The 25,725-nt window shown below is 38.1% G+C and overlaps 1 protein-coding gene across 2 annotated transcripts; it reads right to left on the bottom strand.

Annotated features, from left to right (window-relative positions):
- Positions 1-214: 214 nt before the first annotated feature.
- RXYLT1 (ribitol xylosyltransferase 1) lies at positions 215-19,797 on the bottom strand. 2 transcript variants are annotated; one of them, XM_037140303.2, is made up of 6 exons: positions 19,465-19,797; positions 18,468-18,623; positions 14,283-14,385; positions 4,809-5,123; positions 3,590-3,760; positions 215-647 (listed from the first exon to the last, which is right to left on the bottom strand). In XM_037140303.2, the coding sequence occupies exons 1-6, from the start codon at positions 19,655-19,657 to the stop codon at positions 230-232; spliced, it is 1,356 nt and encodes a 451-aa protein (XP_036996198.2). In that variant the 5' UTR covers positions 19,658-19,797; the 3' UTR covers positions 215-229. The 2 variants fall into 2 exon arrangements, with proteins under 2 accessions (XP_036996198.2, XP_036996199.2); XM_037140304.2 differs by having other exon boundaries at positions 19,489-19,797.
- Positions 19,798-25,725: the final 5,928 nt, after the last annotated feature.

Below are 25,725 nucleotides of genomic sequence, written 5' to 3'. Positions count from 1 at the left end.
GGAGCCCATAAATACGGAATCAATCAGCTTTGTAAAAGTGAGTTGAGTAACGTTTTAGCCTCATTTTCAGGAGTGGCTGAGCAAGGAGGCACTTGGTCAACTGTGACAGACACATGTAGGGCCTACCAGGGCACTGTGAAGAATACTGTAAACAACTATCAACCCCCCCACACACACCCAATGTTAGAAATGACTTAAAAATCAGATCGTAGCTCAAAAAAATTAATAGTTAAACTTTATTGTTCATTAAAAATGAACTTTCTAAAATATTAGTAAATCTCATTTTTAGCTCTGTTTTGAAGTGCTGATACCAGTGAAGTAACATTTTTCTTCTTTGAATTTTTTCCTGTAAAATTATAGTTTTCTCTTTTTCTAGAACAATGGGAAGTTCCTTCCAGTTCTTAATAAAGATAAAGGGGGCGCCCATGGACTTGAGTAACCGCAGAGGAGCACTGTGGGAAACAGAGGTATTTCCGCAGCCGCCCGCTGTCATTACGTCCTCCACCACGGGGACGGAGCCGTAGGAGCAGGCCTCATATATCCTGTAACACTCCGTGTTTACTCCTGCTGGGCACAGTGTGAGGTCACTCTGCAGCAAAGCTTCTTGATAATTCTTAAGGCTTTCATTTGTTTCTTGGGGCTGCCACCTAGAAAATCAGAAAAATGACTGTAGTTTTCACCTTACTAAGCATACCTTTTGTGAAAGAAAAGATTTTATCTTTTAATATCAGGCAATGATAAACCCATCATAGAGACAACAGGCAGATAAGATAAATGAAATCTTGCCCAAATAGATTTCTTGAGAATATTTCAGATTTTGAAAAGTTTACAGCTACACATTTTAAAATCCAGTGGTCACCATAAAACTCCTGAATGAATGTTAATTCAGCCGATATTTTCTGAGTCCAGATCTTCTCTCTCTCCCTCACCCTCCAAAACTCCTGCCCCCCTCAGAGCTTACAGTCCAGATCTAGTGGGTAAAGACAGGTAGCAACCAAGTCAAGTCAGTAAATTATTTTTAGAAGGTGTTAAGCGCTGTCAGGAAAAACGAAGCAGAGTGAGGAGGGAGTTTCTGAGGAAATAGGGTTGCGATTTGAAAATAGGTGATCGGGGAATATTTTATTACAGGGGCATCTGAGCACCGAGCTGGAGGTGAGGGAGTAAAACATGCAAATATCTGGGGTGGGGTGGAGGGTGAACAGAGTATAGAGAAAGCACAAAGGCCACGAGACGGCATGTCCTGCACGCTCCGTGGACAGCAGGGAAACCAGTGTGGCTGAGGGGAGTGGCTCCGGGTGAGGTCAGAGGATCCTGTCATGCAGGGTTTGGATCACAGGGTGACTGACCTCATGTATGTTTATCAAAGTCATTCTGGCTGTTGTGTTAACAACAGACTAAGGGGGCAAGGGCAGAGGCTGAGACACCCGTCAGAAAGCTAGATGTTCTCTCCTGACTGCTCCTGTGTTCTCAGTGAAATGACCAGTAGGGTCATGAGGTAAGAGTGGTTTGGAAGAGAGAACAAGGTATAAAACAGTCTTCTAGAAGAGCGGAAGAATACAGAGAAGGGAAATGGATGACTGGTGGGCACCTGAGGGCCAAGGTCATGCATTAAAAGTGAAATCGACTGGCAGCTTTGTCCATGTGTGTTTGGTTGCATGGGTACAGGTATGGGGCAGGTGAGAGCTGGATTTAAGCAGAGTTAGGGTTTGCTAGATCAGGGAACTGGGAAGGGGAATGTATATCCAGTCACGACTGACTACGACGTGTCATGGGGTAAAGAAGAGAATAATGAGGTGAGCAAAATGACAATGAAAAGGGAGCAGGCACAATAGGCTCTAAGTCCCAGCTACATTTCAGGAGATTATTATAGGGAACAATGGTTATGGGAAATTACAGGAAATGGTGGTTATAGAGAGAGATGCTGGAACTTGAGGTTGTGGAGGAGAAGCAGTACGTGTATGAATAAAGTCTAGAAATAAAAAGCATGACCGTAAATAGCTGAGGTCAAGTGGAGACCGGATCACAGAGGAGAGGAGGTAAAGGAACTGCAAGGCCAAGGTGATGGAAGGACCATCCGTGCAGATCTGGATCACCACAGTGAGACCGGAGTAATGTCAGAGAGGGAGAGTGCCAGGAACGAAATTCTTCAAAGAATTAAGGAGATAAAACCCTGGAGGGTCAGAGTACGACTTCAGAGAGGAAGAGGAATGGATGGTTTTGTCTAGCATAAGATTCAAGACTGGAGGCTTCAGGGAGGGAAAAGGGAGATGGTCTGGGAGCAGCAACGAGAAGCAAGGAGGACACTTACTTGACGATCTCCTGGCCTACTGCTATGAGAAGAACTGCGGGAATGATGCTATTGCCACAAAAAACATTGTCATTTTAGACTATCCTCACTCGTTCCATGCCAGGCACACTGTCCCTTGTTGCTCCTCAACCATAAGCGTGCTTCTGCCTTAGGCTCTTTCCCTTTGCCCTTCCCTCGGCCTGGACTACTCTTCTCCCAGACACACACGAGGCTCACCCCTGCACCTTCTTCAAGCCTGTGCTTAAATGTAACCTCTTACCAGCACTTGTCCTGGCCATTCTCAAACAGCAAAGGTTCTACCCATGATCCCTGGTCCTCTCTACTTCACTCTTCTGCTCATTTTTTTTTACGTGGCATTTATCACCTTCTGACACACAATACATTTTATTGGTTTGTTCCCTCCCACAAGCGTCTAAATTCTAAGAGGGTATGCACTATGATCGTTTTGTTCACTGCTATCCCTCAGAGCTAAAACAGTTTGGGGCACAGACAGTTGCTTGATAAATATTTGTTGACTGAATGGAAAAAATATGGTTACACAAATGGCAGAGCTGGGAGTTATGTTTTCTAGAAGAGAGTATCTGCTACAATGAATACATTTCTAGATGTAGAAGGACACCTTTTAGCCATTAGTTCTCTGATGGCTCTGCTTCATACACACAAACTGCATTTGACTTTTTAAAGACAAAATAATTCCAAAATTTCTTCTTTCACTTCATGAAGACCTGTTTCATGATGACCATGTAAAAAGAAATGAAAGAAAGTCAGTCCTATCAAATTAATGCACGCACGTATCCATCCACTGCCCCACTTAGCCTGGCCTCCTTTATGCAAGGTCTTATAGTGACCCGGGGGTCTGAAGAACAGTAAGTGGCCCCTGTCCCCAGGGTGATGCCAGGCTCCTGGAGCTGTGAGGAGTACTCCATGCCATTATTGGAACACTGACCTGGTCTGCAGAACATCTCAGGATGAAAATAAGACCTTACTGGCATATTCACAGTTTCCTGTGTGTCAAGTCTGACTAGCAAATATTGAGCAAGCCCCAGACTGGTGTTTGCAGTCACTAGTGTTCTTCTTCAAGATGTACTATAGCTATAGCAGACTCTCCCTGTTTTAAACATATACAACCCCAGTTCTTCATAGCTTTAATTTCCAATCCATCTCCTGGGGAAGGACTGATACACTCGAAAGTGGAGTTAACAATGTTTCTTTGGAAGCCTGTGCTGCCACATAAAACACCTCTCAGCCTAGAGAACAAAGTGAATGAATCAAGTGACTTACTGTTCTCTTACTGAAACCCAACAAAGCTTATCAATTTCATGTTGTTTCAAAATGTTCATTAGTGCTTGTCTGGATGAATTCTCATAAATAGTTCCTAAGAAATTACATAAGTAGGGTCTTTCGTTATGCAGCATTGACCAACTTGCCTCCACCACAGGAAAATTCCTGTATCTATAAAAAACAAGCACATATGAGTTAGTAATACGTGACAAGAGAATTGGCAAAATTCCCATAACCTGACATCTTAGCATGATGATGTAGAAAGAAGAGATCTAAATTATGACTTTCTAAATCCCAAACTGTAATTTTCCATGCTTACTTTGGAAAAGTCCTAGAATTACTGATTTAAAAAAAAAGATCTCACAATGACATGTTTTACAAAATTGCTATAGAGATTGTGTGCCAAAGTGCCTTGTTTTTTATATTCCTCAACTTCTATTATACACCTGTAGTTGTAAGGCAGGTTGAATTGAAGACCTTAAATGTATAGATAACCTGCTACATTCACACAAAACTTAGGCTCTGAGGGTAAAGTGGTGAATGAAAAGAGACAAAAATCCCTGCCATCAGGAAGTTAACGTACAGTGGCAACCCTTTTTAAAGCCAACTTACTCTTAATAATAAAAAACCTCTCCATTAACAGAAAGATTAATCAGTTTTTCATTTTAAAGACCTTATATATGACATATTGAGAAATCTTAGTTATGAATTAATTCCTTTTTAAAATAGAAATTTGGGCAAATTCACCTAGTCTTGGTGGCAGATCTGATCATATTATTTGCTTCCAAGCCCAGTGTACAGTGTGCTTCTGACTTAACACTGCCTTTAAGGAAGGAAGGGTTTTTTTTTTATATACTATTAGTTATAGAGATTTTATAAAAACGGTTTTAAGAAGTCCTGTTTGTCTGCCATCCTCTGCTAGCCATCTCTTTACGGAACTGCTAATAAACATAAAAATTCATCCTATGCCTTGCAGTTTTAAAACACCAAACGGTAATGCATCTGCCTTCTTCGTAAAAGGCTAAATAAAATACTGTAAAAACATCATTATTATTACTGAAGCATGAGACCAAACCATATTTTTGTCCATGGAAAACACCGTACCTGGCTTCAGTGATCTCAAAAGAACCACATTCATTGCAAATTTAAAACACAATCTTCCTGTTCTTGAAATTCAGGTCTGAAAGTCTAGAGTCATGTCTAATATTTTTGTACTTACGTTGCTACTCCTAAAGGCCATTGAAAAACATCCATGTCATTAATCCAGGGGCTGTCATATATTATGAAAAGCAGCTCCACAAAGCCTCCATTTCTTTTGAGGAATTGCTTGATCCATTCATTGTTACAATGTTCATTTCCAAGCAAAACAACAGCAACATGCTGGATTTTTTGAGTTTGTACTAAATTTTGTACATAAAGTAACCACTGGGTGGCATAAAAGACCTTCGCTTTTTCTCTTCCATTTAAAATGAGTACCACATTATTCACATCAACGGAGAAGTACCCTGGGACTACAGAGGGGCCAGTGATGAAGCTGTCAAAAACAAAACAAAACAGGAGACAAACAAAAAAGTGAATAAAGATATTTGGCACCATGAGTTTCTAATCATTTTATATAAAATCTGCAGGGAGATTTCATCCATATTCTTTCTAGAATCATAATTCCTATAATATAAATTCTTTTGAACAAATTTGGATGATGGGGCTTTGCTGTAGATTAATCAGCTTTGGCTGTAGAGAGATCAGCTTGCAGATGATACTCAGAAATGTGGTACCCCCCCCTTTTTTAAACCACATTCAAAATAAGTGCTAGCTGGAATTTGAGCTTTAAGCAAAGAAAGACAGTTGAACATTGTTTAATCCTCTGTAGTATATACTGAAAAGGTGTTTAAACCAGAAGCTCCCACCCCCTTTATGGTGTGAGCTGCTGTTATACTGTCCATTTGAATGAAATGTCTGAATCAATGGATGGGAGAGTGTTGATAAATTAAGAAATGGAAGATGGCATTATAAACACTCCATGAAGGTTAACTCTCAAAAATATAGTATTAAAAAAAGCAAGTAGCAGAACACTCGTAAGATATAATTATGTAAATTTTAAAGTAAATTCAAAAAAATTATGCTTATATTCTAATATAGGTATAAATATAAACACTTGAGTGGGAAGATACACACCAAATTCATGACAGTGGTTGCCTCCAAGGAGGAAGAGAAAAGGGCCTGGGGAAACAGTACAAAAAGAGCTTCACTTTTATTGAAAGTATTTAATTTTTTTAAGAGAAAAGTTAAATATCTGAAGCAAATATGACACAGCTGGAATGTGTTATTCTGTGTGGTTGGTAAATGAGAATCTGCTATATGACACTCTGTTCTTTAAAGTATTAAAAAGCTGTCAAGAAATAGACATGTTTCATAACTAATATTTTCTTTCATCTTATGTGTTACTCAGAACAACCAATACCATTGAAATATTTTTAACTGATCTGTATTGAATATAAAAAATGCCACTTAATCTATCTTAAAATTAGCCACAATGGTCCTAGATTCTCTACAATCTGCTGAAACATTTCTTTATAATCTGCTAGATTTTTTAATCTTTAGTATAAATATCCTGAAATCCTGTTTTTATTGCTTGTAACTTAAGGAAATAAGGACTAACATTTATTAAATGCCTTTTATATACATGATACACAGGCACTTTGCACAGGTTATCATTTAACATCCATGACAGCTCCAGACTATATTAGTTCCTTGTTTGGCATTTGGGAAATCAGGCTGAAGTTGCTAAACCCATGATGGCAATGCTAAGTTTTAAAAAAAAATTTTTAAAGATTTCATTTATTTTTAGACAGAGGGGAAGGGAAGGAGAAAGAGAGGGAGAGAAACATCAATGTGTGGTCACCTCTTGAATACCCCCCACTGGGGACCTGGCTTGCAACCCAGCCACATGCTCTGACTGGGAAACCTTTGGTTTGCAGGCCCATGCTCAATCCACTGAGCTACACCAGCCAGAGCTAAATTAAAAAAAATTTTTTTCAATTAACATTGACATCTGATGTCTGTCTGGAAAAAATCCAACCACTGTTAATATAAAAAGAATGGTGTGCACAACATCACTGTAACCCAGCAGCCAGAGAGAGTGGACTGGAATATGCATGCATGAACAATGATGACTTTGCTGTACTAGTCAGTGGAGGTGGTACATGAGGTTGAGTGAACATGTGTACTGTGTGGCTGTTGCATTCAAAATGACTGAGTGAGTAGAGCGACAAATCTGCATCAAATTTTGTGTTAAGCTTAACATTCCTTTGCAGAAACTATTCGGATGATTCAGAAGTCCTCAGCTTTGGGCAACTGGTGACTGGCAGCTTCATCACAACAATGTGCCAGCTCATGTATCACATCTTGTGCAGTTTCTTAGTGAAACTTCAAATCACCTAAGAGACTCCGCTCCACTACAGCCCAGACTTGGTGCCCTGCGACTTTTGGCTTTTCCCAAAACTAAAATCACCTTTGAAAGAAATGACATTTCAGACCATTGATGAGATTCCAGAAAATACGATGGGGCAGCTGACGGTAACTGGGAGAACTATGTGATGTTGCAAGGCGCCCAATCTGAAGGGGACTGAGGCATCATTGTCCTATGTACAATGTTTCTTTTATCTTCTTCGATAAATGTCTGTTTTTCATATTACATGGCTGGATACTTTCTGGACAGACACCATCTATTATAATATTAGTTTCAGGGGTACAATATAGTGATCGTACATTTATATAACTAATGAAGTGTTCACTCTTAAAGTCTAGTACCCACCTGAAACCATACGTAGTTATTACAATGTTATTGACTCTATTCCTTATGCTGTACTTTACATCCCTGTGACTGTTTTCATAACTGACGATTTGTGCATCTTAATCCCTTCTCCCTTTTCAAACTTTCCCCTAACCTCCCTCCCATCTGGCTACCACCAATTTTTCTCCTTATAAGTTTCTGATTTGTTTTTTTAGATTCCACATATAAGGGAAATTATATGGTATTTGTCTTTTTCTGTCTGACTTATTTCACTTAGCATAATGCCCTCTAGGTCCATCCATGTTGTTGCAAATGCCACAATTTCACTTTTTATGGCTGAGTAATATTGCATTTTATATGTGTACTACTTGTTTATCCAGTTGTCTGCTGACGGACATTTAGGTTGCTTCCATATTCTTAGCTATTGTAAATAATGCTGCAATGAACGTAGGGATGCATATATCGTTTGGATTAGTGTTTCAGATTTCTTTGGATAAATACCCAGAAGCACACTATTTTCATAATGGCTAAACCAATCTGCAATCCTACAGTGCATGATGGTTCCCTTTTCTCCACATCTAGACCTACACCTGTTGTTTGTTAATTTATTGATATAGCCATTATGACAGGTGTGAGGTCATATCTCACTGTGGTTTTAATTTGCATTCCTCTGATGATTACTGACATTGAGCATGTTTTCATATGTCTATGGACCTTCTGTATGTCCTCTTGGGAGAAATGTCTATTAAGGTCCTCTGCCCATACTTAATCAAAGTGGGGTTTTTGGGTTTTTTTTCTGGTATTAAGTTGAATGAGTTCTTTATAAATTTTGGATGTCAAACCCTTACCAGATATATCATTGGCAAATATCTTTTCCCTTGCTAGGTTGCCTTTTTGTTTTGCTGATGGTTTCCTTCGCTGTGCAAAACCCTTTTAGCTTGATGTAGTGCCATTTGTTTATTTTTTGTTTCCCTCGTCTGAGGAGACATATCCAAAACAATATTAATAACAGTGATATCAAAGAGTTTACTGCCTAGGGGTTTTATGGTTTGGAGTCTTATATTTAAGTCTTTTTTGAGTTTATTCTCACCTATGATGTAAGAAAGTGATCTAGTTTCATCCTTTTGCATGTATATCTCCCATTTTCCCAATACCATTTATTAAAGAGACCATATCCCATTGTATAGTCTTGTCTTCTTTGTCAAATCCATGACCATAAAGGTGTGGATTTATTTCTGAGTGCTCTATTAACACTGAGTTTTGAATTAAAATCAGTCTAACTTCAGAGCTTAAGTTGCTCCCCCAACATTAGGCTTAACAAATACTATTACTTTAATAGTATTTAAATACTGTTAGTAGATATTAGTTTAAACACAAAACCTAAATATCTATTTTGCTTGTGTGTAAATATACTATATAAATTCTATGACAATATTCTACAATGATAATGAACTACAGGAATCAAAAGTATGCATTGAGTTTGCCTTGGAGAGAACCTAGAATTGCAGATGACTAATGATTCAGTGATCATTTTGTAATTTAAGAGAATCTGCAGAATCAAAGGAGCTAGAAAATGCTTTAGAAATGATGATGATGATAATTATGACAGATTTAAAATATTTATTATGGTAGTATATAAATACTCTTATTTAGAATTATAGGCGAGTATAATCTCTACAGAGTGAGAATTCTTCCAGCCCTCCTTCCCCAACCCAAGAGCAATTTTATGAAGGAAAAACGTAACATCAAGAGAGGTTGCGTGATTTGCATAAAGGTAGCAGTCACCAAACAGGCAATGGTAGAGATGGGACATGAACTTGGTTATTTGACAGTAAGCCCATACATACCATATGCCCAAACTATTTTAAAGAGTACCATATATATACTTGTTATTTTTTAAAAGACATGAAACATTTTACTATGGATAACACTGACAATTATCTAGTAATATTTCATTTTGATTTCTAACTACGTATGACATGAATGTACCTAAAAATATCTTCATCAGAATAGTTTATATGAGCATCTAATAATACCATGAGTCTTTAACTATGCCCTAAAAGATATATCTTTATGTTATTGCTTATCTTTGATATAATTGTTTTATTTATGTTTTAAAAAGTTTTTATTTTTTTATTTTTAGAGAGAGGGGAAGGGTGCGAGTAAGACAGGAAGAGCAACATCAATTGGTTGCCTCTTGCACACCCCCAATTGGGGAGCTGGACTACAACACACGCATGTGTCCTGACCAGGAATGGAATCTGCGACATTGCAGTTTGCAGGCGGACACTCAATCCACTGAGCCACAACAGCCAGGGCTGATATAATTGTTCTAACATATTATTTATAGGGTATGACTTTGAGGTATAAGCCATTTTTCAAATAATACATATCTATTGTTTTATATAAGCATGTAATAGATTATAAACACCTGTTCAGTGTTTTACAGTTCAATAAACACTAGCATAAGAGTACATGTTAAATGCTATATTAAGTGATACAGAATAAAATTGCTAAGGTAGTTCAAATGAAAGGGGAATCAGGGGAGCAAGGTAAAGGTTGAAATGTATTCCAGGAAATATAATTTGAACAAAGGCAGAGAAGCAGATAAGCTGGTGATCCAAGGGTGTATATGGAGAATGAGATTACATATGGGCAGCAGAACTAATTTAGATGGAGATTGGCAATGGGTTCTAAGGATAAAAGGAGGTAATGGTTGTAGAGCACTGAACACAATACTGGTCACAGAGCTTCTGCTCAATAAATATTAGTTACTACTCTGTGAAAAAGCAGGAAACAGTATCATATCTGCACTATTATCTTAATCACCTTATTTTTCGGACCATAAGACACACCTAAGTTTTAGAGGAGGAAAATAGGGGAAAAATTTTGGAAGCAAAAAATGTGGTAAAATATTTAATAACATAAATAACATAATATTTCACCAATGTAAATGTAAACAGAACTCAAGAGCAGCATTAACAACCATTATTCCTCCCAAATTGGGGGGTGGGAGAGGAGTGTGTCTCATAGTCCAAAAAATATGGTTTATAACAACGTACATGGAAAATATGCTTGCATACGGAAATTACAGGATTCTGAAGGCAGTCTTCAGGGATAAGCAAAGGCCATGGTGAGCAAGAACAAGATTCCTCTTAAGAAGTTAAAAATAAAGTTGCCTAATAAAATCAAACTGTAGGTCAACATATGATGGATCTAAATAGAGATAGGCAAAGTTCCTTTAAGAAACAGAATGGGTCCCAGGGTAGTTTGTAACCTATCTGAACATATTAACATAAAGAATATATCAATTTCAATAGCACAGCTATTGAAAATTGCAGGGACCAAAAAGGAGAGAACCTGAGATCTGCAGCATAAAACATTTAATAAAATGTTTGAATAATCACAAATTAAGACATGATTGGCCCAGTAAATTTTTTGGTTAGTGTTTTTTCAAGACCTGGTTTGAATGTTTCTTATTAAAGTTATCCTATGCGGGTATTTTATTTTGAAAGGTATAACAGTTTGTATAGTAAGGGGGAAAATGTATCCAAAATTAGTATTGCTTGTCTATATTTACTGGTACTTGAAGAATACTTTCAACTGCCCCCCAGCTTTTTCCTAATTACAATACTTAATTCCTCACTTTAACTTAAGTGATCTAATTCAGAAGCTTTTTCTTTTTGAATACCATGCATTGAAGTTAACCTGATGTTAAGAGTTTGCAATAAACAAATCAGCTTAAGTCATTTAATCATTTCAAGTGCATGCTGCATCCTATAAAAATAAGTTTGAGAAACTTATTTCATTAAGCTTTGCACCTTTTGTTATGCCACATGGATTCCCTTCTGTTTTGAATGGTTACTGAAAAGTTGTGAGTGAATGATTAGTTTATTTACATTCACTTGCAGCAATTACACAAGAATTTGAATTTTGTTGCATTTGGGTTTGTTCATTCCTGTAAATGATGGCACGAGTTATGTGAGACTTTCTGTCATGGCACCCAAAGTCACCATTTAGTCAGTCCTCTTTAAGGGTTTCAATAAAAATTGTTCACTCAAATTTTTTAAAAAAGAATATATCAGGAGGCACTGGTGAGGAGGTACGTGATGGAGAGATAGTAGACAATAATGGAAACACAGAAAAAGGAGAACTAAAAGGGAGGGAAATGTTGCAGTACCAATTTAATAACAGTAAAAACAATAAAACTAATAAAAACAAGACTTCAGGGGTGATTACTATGTGCCAGAGACTGTTCTAAGCAATATACAACTTTTAATTCATTTAATCTTCAAAACAACCCTGTGCTGTAGAATCTACTATTTGCCTCATTTTAAACTTAAGGAAATTCAAGCACAGAGAGGGTAAGAAACTTGCCCAGGGTCAGACAGCTGGTAAGAGGTAGAGCTAGAATGTGAACTGAGATATTTGGCTGTAAAGGCTGTGCCCTTACAGCTCAATCACACTGCGACACTGCTCAGAGGTGACAGGACTCCGTGAAGCTCTGTTCATGGTGCCCCACGTGTACATGTAGTCACATGCTGAGGGCAGACTGTATATTACTGATCCACTGGTGAACAATGAGTCATTTAGTCCCTTCTGAAACACATAGTTTGGAAGTGCTTTATGTTGTTATATTCCATATTTTGACTCCATATTTAATCAAACAAGCCTCAAATGACTGGGCATCAATTGCAGCCTGCCTATAAGAAAAGAATGTGCTGGTCAAGTCAATATAAGCGTGTGGACTGATAGTTCTATTCCATCCTAGTTATTTACTTGGTATTCCGGATTACATTCTTTGGGCCTACAAGTTGATAAGAATCAGCATTCATAAGCCTGTCAAGCCTGGAACACTAATGATGTCATTTTTATTTCTGCCTCAGAATTGTTGTGAGGCTAAAAGTAGATGAGATAAGCTCCTTGTAAACTTAAACATGTATTTAAACAAAATATATTACACCAATTTACAAGTACCCCGATAGGACTTAGAAATTTTTCCCATTTATTTGTTCAAGATGACCCATTACTTCTGATTCACTTTTCGTCAAATAATGATCAATGTGTTGAAACATTTAAGTTTGTTCTCATGTAGTTCAAGTCAACTCAAAACTTGCAATTTCATATTAATTTAGTGAAAATAGAAAAACTTATCCATATGATTTCACTCACATGTAAGACGCAACATGGAAAACAAATGAACGAACAAGAAAAACAAACAAAAACTCATAGACACAGGCAACGTACGGTGGTTACCAGAGGGAAGGGGTATGGGAAAGGTAAAGGGGGCCAAATACACAGCGATGGAAAATGATTTGACTTTGGTGGTGGACGCACAATGCAGTATACAGATCATGTATCATAGCCTTTATAATCTTGTTACCCAATGTCACCCCAATAAATTTAATTCAAAAAGAAAAAACTTTATTAACTTTGGATAATTAGGAACAGTATTTTTCATGAGCCTAAAATTTTAGTAAATTGTTTAAGAAAATCTGCTACAATAGTTAACTTCTTTGAATACACAGTTCTCTTAAATCCTAAGAGAATATAGCATTCCTATTTGATCATTGACATAAAATCTCAGGTAAAAATTTCAGAAGGAAAGACTGTCCTTTGGGAATTAATGCTGTTTGCTCAAATCCTTTAGTAACATTATAATAATAGTATATACTAACTTTTCTACACATTTCTAAGAATTTTTCTGAAAATTCTATATACTGTGGGTAGAACTATTAGACTACTATTCATAACACATTGACTTAAAATATCAAAATATTAGATATACATGCATAATACACATTTACTTTCAAATACACAAATCCGACTATTGTCAGTTAAGGACTATGTATAAACTCTTGAATGGAATTATCACTACAAGCCTGGAGATGAAAGGGAAAATAATCATTACCAATGATGATATGAAAAACCTATCTAGTTTTCAAGAATGATTACTTTGAAAATATTTATGCAATAAAATTGCTTTCTAAGTGTATATAAAGTAAATAAAAAATTAAAGATGCAGCAAAAATTCAAATAAAATTGAGATTAACTACAACATAACTTTTCCTCTTGATTTCTCTAATTAATGGAATCCTAATACAATACAGAGCCTTTGGTTCACATTTTTTTCCCTAATAATATAATTTTTACATAAAATAAACAATTTAAAATAATTATTTTTATTTTTTATTTCAATAAAAAGCAAAGTCTAATAGAAACATTCTTTCATAATAAAATTATAATTTTTCTAAATAAAATCTTAATTCTACCTATTAAAAATCTTTAGAAAATATGCCATCATAATTAAAGTTTTATTAAAATAAATGCTCAAAAAGTCTTAACAGTGCTTTGGTTTTATTGAGTGTAAAAAACAGATTTCTAGTATTGCAGTAAAATGGTAACTTACACTATTAAATCACTATAGAACTCATACATGAAATGTTTTAATAAATAAAAACTTTAAAACTCACCGCAAGAGCTTTTATACAACCTATTACTATAAAAATATGTGAACAAAACTATTATATGAAAGAGAAAAACTGAAAAAAAATTGAAGTTTATATATTATTCCTCTAAGATATAAAATGTTAAATGCTTTATCAACAAATAAATGTTATAAAATTTGGAACATGAATTTTTTCATGTAATCAGAAATGTTTATATAAAAACGAAACAGACAAAACTAAAAAAAGAGGAGTATTTGTACTTAATTACTTAAGAAAATGTTCAAGATAAGGTTTAACTATGAGTATGTATTCATAGTTAAGATTTATTTCTCTATTCTTTACAAGTTGAAGTGGAAATATTTTCTACAAATATAGATTCTTCTTATTTTCTTCTAGTACTGGCACAAAACACTATGGCAACACAGCAAAGGTCAAGGTTGTACAACAATACCTGTAGTGTGTTCTTCCTACAACTACATTTCCTTCTCTCCACTGAGCCGTCACATCAGTGGGATCGAGTAAGCCTTCGAAAATATGCTCCCAGAGATACAAACCTGGTAATTAAAAACAAAACAAAACATTTACTGTTTGGTCTACTCTGGTGTACGGGATGAGCTTATGTTCTGCTCTTTTATATCATGTGATTAGGAAACCAAACTTTTTCGTCTTGGTCCCTTGGCAGGCAGTGCTACCAAGCAATAGCTCAAAATCATGGCAGCTACAGCAGGACAGACAGAACTCAAGAGGCTGTCAGTGTGAAGTGTGGCAAAATGTGGGTGACAGACAATAACCTATCTTACTCTAAATATGAGAAATGCCTATTTATCATTGGACCTTTACTATCTATTTTATCCTAAATGTGCTGTAGTACTTTGTAAATTACTACAGTAAGTCCTCACTTAATGTCCTTGATACGTTCTGTGGCTTTAAGTGGATGGGCTTAAAACAAAACCAATTCTACTATAGGCTAATAGATATAAACAGGACTTAAGTTCCTAAGGAAGCTCATCAACATTACACTAAAACGACTTGAGTTAAAGGATGTGAGGACCTGCTGCATGTGATTAGAACTATTTCTATTTTGTATCAAACTGGGAGGATTCACTATTTTGTGTCAAACATAATCAGAGAAGCCCAGTATGTACATATCCCTTCAATGTCATGGAGCTATCACCTCCTTCTCACTTGAACACACATCTCTCACTGCTTGAAGCCCTCTGCAGACAAGTGCCATTGTACCTTTTCCCCTTAGGGCAGCCTTTGCTGTTTTACATGATTTCATTTGCATGGAAGCTCTGAGAGTAGAGGAAAGCAGTGTCACACAATGAAGAAATCTGGGAACCCTATTTTAGTTACACTGAAAGATGAGTTTTGTTTCATTCTCAAAAACATGTTTAAAGACTTGCCCGATGAGGTAAAGCTTTCTAATTACAGTAGGCTGAATGGTGGCTCCCGACTCTGAAAGGTCCAAGGATGTAGTATCAAGAACCTGTGAGTTACGTTACATGGCAAAAGAGACTTTCTCAATGTGCTTAAGTTAAGGATGCTCGGGTGGGGTGATTATCCTGGATCATCTGAGGCTCTTTGTAATCACAAGGGTCCTCACAAGAGGGAGGAAGGGTCAGAGTGAGGGAAGGAGATGTGAGGATGGGAGTAGAGGTCAGAGTGATACAGGGCAGTGAGTCAAGGAATGCAGGTAGCCTGCAGAAGCGGTAAGAGATTCTGATTCTCCTCTAGAGCCTCCAAAAGCAATACAGCCTTGTGGACACATTTTAGTCTTCTGCCTTCAGAAACATAAGATAATAAATTTGTACTGTGTTAAGCCATTACATTTTTGGTAATAGGGTATAGCTGCTACAGGAAATTACAGATTACGTAGTTATAGATTATGGGTACCTGGAAATGGGGTACCAATGTAATAAATATTTAAAATTCAGAAGTAGCTTTAGAATTAGGTATGGAAAGAGGCTGAAAAAATTTTAAGGATTATGAGGGGAAAAAAGCCTAGATTAGATAGCCTTGAACAAATTATAGGTAGAGATATGGATATTAATGACTCGGCCAGTAAGAACCCAGAAGAAAGTTCAGAGCACAGTAGGAAAAACCTGTATCATCCTAAGGAATACCTAAATCATAAGCTGGTAGAAATACGTATGTAAAAAGCATTGCTGGTGTGGGTTCAGGAAATGAGAACCATGATATTAAAAAAGGGAGAAAAGGGGATCCTGGTTATATGGTCATGTACCACATGATGGTATTTCAGCCAATGAGGGACTGCAGTATGTGATAAGATTACAGTGGGGCTGAAAAATTCCTATGCCTAGTGATTTTGTAAATTCATAGTACAACACATTACTCGTGTATTTGTAGTGATGCTGATGTAAACAAAGCTTCTGTGCTATGAGTCACAGAAAAGTACAGTACATACTTTACAGTAGTAGGATATACCATTTAGGTTTGTAATATTTGCACAAGGACAAAATTGCTTAATGACACATTTCTCAGAATATGTCCCTTTGTTCAGTGGCACATTCCTATATAACAGCAGAAAGCTTAGCTGAATTGTGTCCTGAAGTTATATGGAAAGATGGATTTGTAAACAATATACTTGGATATTTAGCTGAAGAGATTTCTAAGAAAAGTATGAAAGCTGTGGCCTAGTTTCTTCTTGCTGATTACAGTAAAACATAAAAGGAAAGTGAGATTGAGGGAAGAACTCTTATGTAAAAAAGGAAACAGTATTTGATGATTTGGGAAATTCTCAGCCTATCCAAATTGCAAAAGATGTGAGAATTTGGGAGATTCACTGTCAGGAAAGCATGTTCTTGAAGAAGGCCAAGGATGTGACTTGATATCCTTTTGGCCAGTGCCCCAGAAGACTAAAAAGGTCATATAGAGGGCTCTTGGAAGATATTAGATGTATAATTCATGGATCTTGTTCAGTAATGTTAGCAGAAGCCTGACGTAGAGAAGGGGTTGTCCAGGAAGACCTGTGGAGGAGCTCTTTTCTAACCCCCTGACACACACAGGAGACCCACAAGGTTCTTGAGAATATTGTCTCAGCAGAAACCCTGGCAGCTTGGACTACCAGGGACTGAGAGAGGTTGAAGTGAAGAAGGCTATCTTCAGGAAACAGACTGTAAAACTACTGATCTGAAAACACATTCTACCCTTCATAAAAAAGGAAGGATGACTTTGAAGGCAGAGCTGAAAGGCCAGAAGCAAAGCTTTGGGCCACGGATTATTCCCAGGCCTTGAAACCTAATGGAGTTTGTCTGGTTGGATTTCAAAATCGCTTGGACCAGTGACTCAATTTTACTTCCATTTCCTCCCTTTTAACGGGAATGTCTATAACTGTCTACAGAATGTCTATAATAGGTGCGCCTATTACTGTGCCTGAGGAATAGGTTGATGAAAGTAGAGTTTGACTAAATGCATACGGTCACTTTGTGCTTACTGATTGAAAAGAGGAAAGTCTAGAAATATTACAACTTGTTAAGATGCAGATTTAATTAACAACCAGAATGAGGAAATGATCATTTAAAAGCAAAAATTAATATTAGAGATTTTATAAAGAAAAAGTTGTTAGCAATTGATGATGGGAGGCCTGATTCCGGGTACCTGAAACTTAGAACTTAGTGGTAATCTTCAAGGACGTATATTTGCATGCAAGTGTGAATGAATTTATGAAACTCCATGGGCCAGCTTTGCCTTCTGTTTCCTTTCCTTTCCTCTGGTATTTTCTATCCATAGCCCTTACTGCCCAGAGAAACTGAACTCATATTTAAAGGCCAAATAAAGCCCCTTCTAATTCAATTCTTTCTGACTCTTCTAAGAATTGAGGGCTCCATTCTCTGAGCACAATATATAAACTTGGAATGCTAGGCTGCTCAGAGGAAAATGCTTTTGTGGGCAATTAAGTTTAATCAGCTACATACTATATGCCCTTCTTGGATACTGACAACAAATATTGGCCTACAAAAGGCTCTGAGAAATCAATAAAGAACCTGGTTTAACTTTGCGTAGTTCAATGTTTCCCAAACTTGTTTGGCCGTCAAAGGCAGTGGCCACAACTTATACCTGTGTATGAAGTATGAATAAACACAGACTCATGACAATTTAGTTGACATATGCATTTAACTCTAATAATGCTTACACAACCCATTCTTTGTATCGACAAATTAACTTGTGCTTGGCTAAAGACCCACAATAGAATGTATGTGCCGGTTTTTACACAGATATTGCCTAACGAAAAGGAGAAATGAAATACTGAAAATGCATTATTTTAATAAGTGATAAAATAAGCTATAAATGAATTTTTATTTTTATTTTTTTAAAGATTTTATTTTTATTTATCTTTAGAGGGGAAGGGAAGGAGAGAGGGAGAGAAACATCAATGTATGGTTGCCTTTCATGCATCCCCTGCTGGGAACTGGCCTGCAGGGAACCGGCCTGCAACCCGGGTATGTGCCCTGACTGGGAATCGAACCGCGATTGCCTGGTTCGCAGGCCTGCGCTCAATACACTGAGCTACACCAGCCAGGGCTATAACTGTATTAAAAGGAATTGAATCTACTATTAATAAAGTACATTTTGTGATGCTTTTCACATGTGTTAGCTATACACATTAACTCACCAATGGCAGCTTTGCCCCAGATTTGCACTCGAAAGTCTGTTTTCCCTTTTGTGGATTTATTTAATATTTGAAGGCTAGTTTTAAATCTGTGTTGTTGCTCCTGTTTTTCATCTTCTTCCCAAGGATTCCATTCTTCACTTCCCAAAGTAGATGGTTCTGTGTTTTAAAAAGAGTTAACAGTGTTTGTTAGTAAGGTAGAGCTGGAGTTATAAATTCAAGCCATTTAAATTAGATATTAGAGCGTTCTAATTTCGCCCTAACTTTAATTTTTCAAAGAGGCAATGCAACAGAATTTGGATTGGTTAAACATTTTTTTTTTTAAAAAAGGAAATCAGATTCTAATTTTTATTAACCCTTTACTCTGAAAGATCTGAAGAGATAAAATTATCTCTCCCAAACAAAAGCCTTCTAAAATAACTGGATAATATATATCAAGTTACAAGTTTAACTTTTGCACTTCATTATAGGATGTATATATGTAACCTATACACAAAAATTGGATTTAAGAATAATATGTCCAACGGTTTTACATACTATTGTGCAAAATTCTGAAAGTCTGCCCCATCCTGACGTAGGTCAAAATACAGGCCAGGGGATCAGTACTTGGAGGTAAAGCGTCCTGGCCTTCCGACATCGCTGCGTGATTACAGGAGGCTCTTTGTTTCAATATGGAAAAAGGTGTCTCACACTCAGCAGCTTTCCCGCGAATCTCTGGCATTTTCTGCCAACGTCTGGTATGTTTAAGACAAGTTTCAAAGGTGTGCGGGTCTGTTCGCTTTGAGGGTACTAAGTAGGGACAGCGTGTGGCACTCGGGCAGCACCGAGGTACTCATACACCCCCCAGTCCCGCGCCCAGGGCAGGTTACGCAGAGCTGGAGCAGGAAAAGCGAACCGCCGGGCCCCAGCGCAGCCCCGGCCCCGAGAGCGGATCCCCGGCCCCGCGGCTTGGCTCCGCCCGGCCCCCACCAACCCGCACCGCTCGCGCTCCAGCGCGTACCCAGGCCACTGCTCTGTGTCCTACCTCGGCCGCGCCCCTCCCGCGCCGGGGCCGCCCCCTTCCTAGGGCTCCGCAAAGACGCGGCCGGTGCCCGGCGGCGGCGCCCGAAAAAGACGTGGTACGCGGCGTAGAGAGAGAAGAGGCAGTATAAGGCGATGAGAAACGAGCACAGCCGTTTCCGCGTCAGCCGCATCCCACTCAGGCTTCCCGTCAGGCCACCGACGCCCTGGAGCGGGGCCGGAGAAAATGCTCCGACTCAGCGCCCCGGCCCCAGGGGCATCCGGGACAGGCCCCGGCGCTAGCGGAGGGAATCATCAGAATTGGCCCGCCTTTTACGCCCCGCCCAGGCCTCGCCCGCTGCATGTTCCTCCCTCCCAGGTCAGTGCCCGGCTCAGGCCCCGCCCACATCCCCGCCCCCAGCGTCTCCCAAGCCCCTCCTATAGCTCTTCCCCAGGCGGGCACTGACACCCGGCTAGTCGTTGGTTCCAGATTTGGGCTTTGGAAGACTGCCCAATTGAAGGCACAGATCGTGTCAATTTTTGTTTAACATATAATCCCCAGGGTTCAGGATAGGGCTCGCAGTGCTGACAGATGAATGAATATAAACATCCATTAAAAAAATTATGTGGTCATTGAGGCAAATATTGTGAAAGTGATTAATGTCTCTCGGAAATAATTAGAATGGTAAACTTTGTGATATATACACCTTACCATAATAAAAATATTTTAAAGGACATTTTATTATGTTATTAAGTTGTACCAATTTTTCCTCCTTTGCTCCCCTCTGCTGGTACCCCCGTTCCCCTCCAGCAATCTTCTCCCTTAGTTCATGTCCATGGGTTAGATATATAAGTTCTTTGGCTTCTCCGTGTCCTATACTAGTTTTAACACCCTTCTATCTATCTTGTACCCACCAATTATGATTTTTAATACCTGCACCTTTTCTCCCATTCTCCACATTCCTCTTCCCCACTGATAACCCTCCAAATGATCTCCATACCTATTTCTATTTCTGTTCTGGTTGTTAGCTCAGTTTGTTTATTCATTTGTTTGTTGTAGATTCAGTTTTTGATAGTTATGAATATGTTGCCTTTTTAATTTTAATAGTTTTGATCTTCTTTTGCTTAAATAAGCCCCTTTAACACTTCATGTAATAATGTCTTGGTGATGATGAACTCCTTTAACTTTACCTTGTCTGGAAAGCACTTTATCTGCCTTTCCATTCTAAATAATAGCTTTTCTAGGTAGCATAATCTAGGTTTTATGTCCTTACTTTTAAAAAAATTTTTATTTTATTGATCATGCCATTACAGTTGTTCTATTCCCCCCTTCATTCCCCTCCGCCCTGCACACCCCTCCCCCACCATTCCCCCCCTTTAGTTTGTGACCATGTGTCTCAAGTTCTTTAGATTCTATATTTCCCATACTATTCTTGCCCTCCCCCTATCTATTTTCTACCTACCGTCTATGTCACTTATTTTCTGTACCTTCTCCCTACTTCTCCTTCTCTCACTCCCCTTTTGCTAACCCTCCACATGCTCTTCATTTCTATGGTTCTGCTCCTGATCTAGCTGTCCTTTTAGCTTGCTTTTGTTTTAGATGTGGTTGTTAATAACTGTGCGTTTGCTGTCCTTTCACTGTTCGTCTTTTTTATCTTCTTTTTCTTAGGTAAGTCCCTTTAACATTTGATATAATAAGGGCTTGGTGATGATGAACTCCTTGAATTTGATCTTATCTGAGAAGCACTTTATCTGCCCTTCCATTCTAAATGAAAACTTTGCTGGATAGAGCAATCTTGGTTGTAGGTCTTTGGATTTCATGACTTGGAATACCTCTTTCCAGTCCCTTCTTGCCTGTAAGGTCTCTTTTCAGAAATCTGCTGACAATCTGATGGGGACTCCTTTGTAGGTGACTGTCCCCTTAGCTCTTGCTGCTTCTAGGATTCTCTCTTTCATTTTAATCTTGGCTAATATAATGATGATGTGCCTTGGTGTGTTTCTTCTTGGGTCCAACTTCTTTGGGACTCTCTGAGCTTCCTGGATTTCCTGGAAGTCTATTGCCTTTGCCAGATTGGGGAAATTCTCCTTTATTATTTGTTCAAGTAAATTTTCCATTGGTGGCTGTTCCCTTCCCCCTTCTGGTACCCCTGTAATTCGGATGTTGGAGCGTTTAAAGATGTCCTGGAGGTTCCTAAATCTCTCCTCATTTTTTTGAATTCTTGTTTCTTTATTCTTTTCTGGTTGGACCTCCTTCTGGTCCACTCCTTTGATTTGAGTCCCAATTTCCTTTCCATTACTATTGGTTTCCTGTGCATTGCCATTCATTTCAATTAGTTTAGCCTTCATATGTGACTAAAATTTTAGTCACAAATTAGTTTAGCCTCTAATTTGTGACTAAAATCAACCAGTTCTGTGAGTATCCTGATCACCATTGTTTTGAATTGTGCATCTGAAAGTTTTGCTATTTCTTTGTCACTTAGATTTATGGGCTCTGGGGCTTTGAGATCTTCTTGAGCCATTTTTGGTCTGTTCGCGCCCATTAAGTATGAGGAGTGGAAACTTAGGGGCGGGGCGGGGCTTCCAGGGTGGAGTCGCTGGGTTGTGACGCTGTATATGGTGGCGGGGTCAGAGTGGGGAAATGGCGCCCCCCTCTCCTGCTTCCTGCCCCTGAGTGAGGCGCGAAGCCTTATATGTTCACCAGGGCAGGGTTGCTCAGGTCGCTGGGTTGTGATGCTGTATGTGGGGGCGGGGTCAGAGCCGGGAAATGGCGGCCGTCTCTGCTGCCTCCGGTCGCTGGGACCCGCTCAGTCTCGTCTTGCTTCCCACTCCCTTGCTGGTCTATCTGTGCAGGAATGCGCCAGCACAGTCAACCCGCTGCCCTTCACCCTTCCCGGATCCGCAGGTTACTCACTGGGTCACGCTCACCAGGTCGCTCACTGGGTCCCCCTGCGTTGCAACCCCACGCCTGGGATCCGCGTGCCTGAGTTCGTCTGATCGAGTTTTCCTGTGCAGCCCCGCACCACCGGCTGCTGGTTTCGCCCCTCTTACCGGTGAGGCTGAAGAATTTGTTATCAGACTTCCGAAAAGTTCTGTTTTCTGTGTTCTGGCTGTGTTTTCTGTTGCTAATATTTTATTGTCTCTAAACTTGGTTGTGTGAGAAAGCACGGCATCTCCACCTATGCCTCCATCTTGGCGGAAGTCTTCTGTACTTACTTTTTATTATTTTGAATGTGTCTTGCCCGTCCCTTCTTACCTGAAAAATTCCTTTTGAGAAATCAGCTGATTTCTTGTGGGAACTCCTTTGAAGGCAAATCTCCACTTTTCTCTTGCTGCTTTTAAGATTCTCTCTTTATCTTTAACCTTTGGCATTTTAATTATGTTGTGTCTTGGTGCGGTCCTCTTTGGATCCAACTTATTTGGTACTCTCTGTGCTTCCTGGACTTGTATGTCTCTTTCCTTCACCAAATTAAGGACGTTTTCTTTCACTATTTTTTAAAATAAGGTTTTAATTTCTTGCTCTTCCTCTTCTCCTTCTGGCATCCCTAAGATTTGGATGTTGACATGTTTGGAGATGTCCCAGGGTCTTCTTATACTATCTTCATTTTTTTGTTTTTGTTTTTGTTTTAATTCTTATTTCTTCTTTCTGTTCTGGTTGAATGTTTATTTCTTCCTTATTTTCCAAATTATTGATTTGAACCCTTGTTGCCTTCCCTTCACTGATGGTTCCCTATAGATTTTTCTTTATTTCTTTTAGTGTAACCTTCATTTCTTCCTTTATCTTGTTGCTGTACTCAGTGAATTCTCTGAGCATCCTGATCACCATTGTTTTGAACTCTGCATCTGATAGGTTGGCTGTCTCTGTTTTGTTTAGTTCTTTTCTGGGGTTTTGTTCTGTTCTTTCATTTGGGCCACATTTCTTTTTCTCCTCAATTTGGCAGCCTCCCTGTGTTTGTTTCTGTGTATTAGGTAGAACTGCTTTGACTCCCAAATTGGGCTACAATTTTTTGTTACTTGTGTCCAATATTGTTCAATTCGTCTGGCAGTCCTTATAGCCAGAGAGCTTCTGGGACAGGTGTGCAATAGCCATTAGAATAGTTGCTGTGCCCTGACTGATTCAACTCTCTACCCTGATGCAGAGTTCTCAATAGTTTTGGATAAAGTTTCCATCCCCTCTATTAGCAAAAGTTTGTGTTTCCTGAATTTGATGCTCTTAAGGTCAGGTCTCTGTCTTTCAAAGTGACATCATGGGTAATTTAATAAGGAGAGTTTTATAACTGGAAGGAAATTTAAGTCCAGAGAGGTGAAGTGACTTGATCAAAATTGTTTACTTTGTTAGTGGCTGTGCTGGGACTAGAATCTCTGCATCTGCTTCTTAGTCCCATGTTCTTGACAGTATAATAGCTACGTCCTTGCTCCTCATCTCATCCTGTTTTTTTCTTTTTTTGTTTTTTTTTTTTTGGCTTAATATCAGTTACTAGTAATGAACTCAAATTACGTTTGGTGAAATTATCTTCCATGTTTACAAAAGGAAGAACTATTAATTATTTAATCATTAGGGTCCAATATTGATAAGCCCTAATGCATATGGTTAGTTGCATAGAAACAGTACACATTTATTAGAAGTCCACAAGTACAAATTTCTTGTGATATCTGGCCAAAATTCTTTCCTGAATTTAGCAAGGTTTCAGTAATACCGTAGAAGTGTATTAACTATTTTGGGAGATTTTTCACAGCTTGGCCACAAGCCTTTGTTTCAAACTATTTGTAAGATACTTCTAGTATGGTTTGGCCACCTAACAACCAATAAGTCATTAAATAGATCTTAATAAATTTATAAAAGTTATTCTCAATAAGATACATTTTTCTTTTTTATATAATTATGATGGTGACAAAAATAAACTACAGAAATTTATTGACCTTAAGAAATAGTAAGCAAATTGTAATTTTTTTTTAATGACTAACCAAACAACAAATAGCCAAACAAACAAAACTAGAATACAAAGGTTGGTGATGACAGAACCAAGAGGCGAAATTGAAGCTATATGAGTAAAAGCAGATCTGTGCAAATGTCACTTCTGTCAATCTTTCTCTCGTTTATGCCCCACCCCCATGGCCTTTAAGCTCTATGCACAATTTCATCATTGCTGTAACATTTCATCACAATTTTTTGTTTATTTATTCCTTGTGATCCACCAATTTTAATCAAAATCTGTTTAGGATGATTACTTTTATATAATAAATGTTGTAGGTATCTGTGGACCCTGTCTTACTACTACAAGCCCTCTGGGTGGGTATCATTCTGGGTGATAACCACAGAGAGTGATTCATGACATTTATAACCTATGCGTCTCATCTCTAATTTACTACTGATTTCATTATATGTGCTGTTTCTGTAATATTATCATCAACTTGAAAAAGGAGTCTACAGAAGGGGCCCAGAAGAGCTATAAATATGTTTCAACTTCTTTTAGTGCCATTTATTTAAACCTTTCTGTATATTTTGCTCTTATTTTAGTTTTTGCAAGTATGTAGACATTTGGTATACTTTCCTTCCTAATTTTGAGTTTCCACCACAAGACAATCCAGCAAAACAGACACTTTGATTAATATGGCATATTCAGTAATCTGAGGTTTACTTTTATTTTTATAAACTCTACCATGTTTATTTTATACCAGGGTTGCTGCTAACTACCTCAAAAGAATTTGATGACATCCCAGCTTTTTTTTTTTTTAGTCCCCTAAGAGTTCCTAATCATAGAAAACACTTAGTCCTTGACAGTTTGGCTGCACTTTGCAGTAATATTTGTTGAACCTAGAACTATGGGGTTGGCCAAAAAGTTTCTTTAGTTCCATAAAAATATGGAACCAAATGTGTCTTATATTTTATGGAAAAAATAAAAGACACATTTTTCATTTTCACCAGTAAATCTATTAATTTGGATGTTTTGAGTATGTCAGCTATTTCCCATGTGGTATAATGTTGATTATTCTCAGTTAATATCTGGATTTGGTTGCTATCAACTTCAATTGGTCTACCCAACCATGGAACATCATCTAGTGAGAACTCTCCAGCATGAAACTTTGCAAACCTCTTCTGACACATTAATCAGTCACAGCACCTTCTCCACATACTGTGCAATTTTTTGTGTGTGTCAGTTGCGTTTTTATGTCTTGAAATAACAAAGCATAATATTCTTTTAAAATTTTATATTTTCTTCTACCTTCAATATTTAAATGGCTACTACATAAAAGTTCACAAATT

The sequence above is a fragment of the Artibeus jamaicensis genome, unplaced genomic scaffold (genome assembly GCF_021234435.1).
Source record: "Artibeus jamaicensis isolate MK-2021 breed Jamaican fruit bat unplaced genomic scaffold, CSHL_Jam_final contig_233, whole genome shotgun sequence".
Lineage (NCBI taxonomy): Eukaryota > Metazoa > Chordata > Mammalia > Chiroptera > Phyllostomidae > Artibeus > Artibeus jamaicensis.
The sequence above is the reverse complement of the archived record's forward strand: the minus strand, read 5'-3'. Positions and strand labels throughout refer to the sequence as shown.

What these genes read in the sequence shown, in the direction of transcription:
- RXYLT1 (XM_037140303.2), bottom strand. Translation starts at nt 19,657, where the DNA reads ATGCGGCTGACGCGGAAACGGCTGTGCTCGTTTCTCATCGCCTTATAC. An exon ending in CTGGGGCAAAGCTGCCATTG is followed by an intron (nt 14,386 to 18,467) that starts GTGAGTTAATGT and finishes TTTAATTACCAG; the next exon opens with GTTTGTATCTCTGGGAGCAT. An exon ending in TGGGTTTCAGTAAGAGAACA is followed by an intron (nt 648 to 3,589) that starts GTAAGTCACTTG and finishes CTGATTTTCTAG; the next exon opens with GTGGCAGCCCCAAGAAACAA.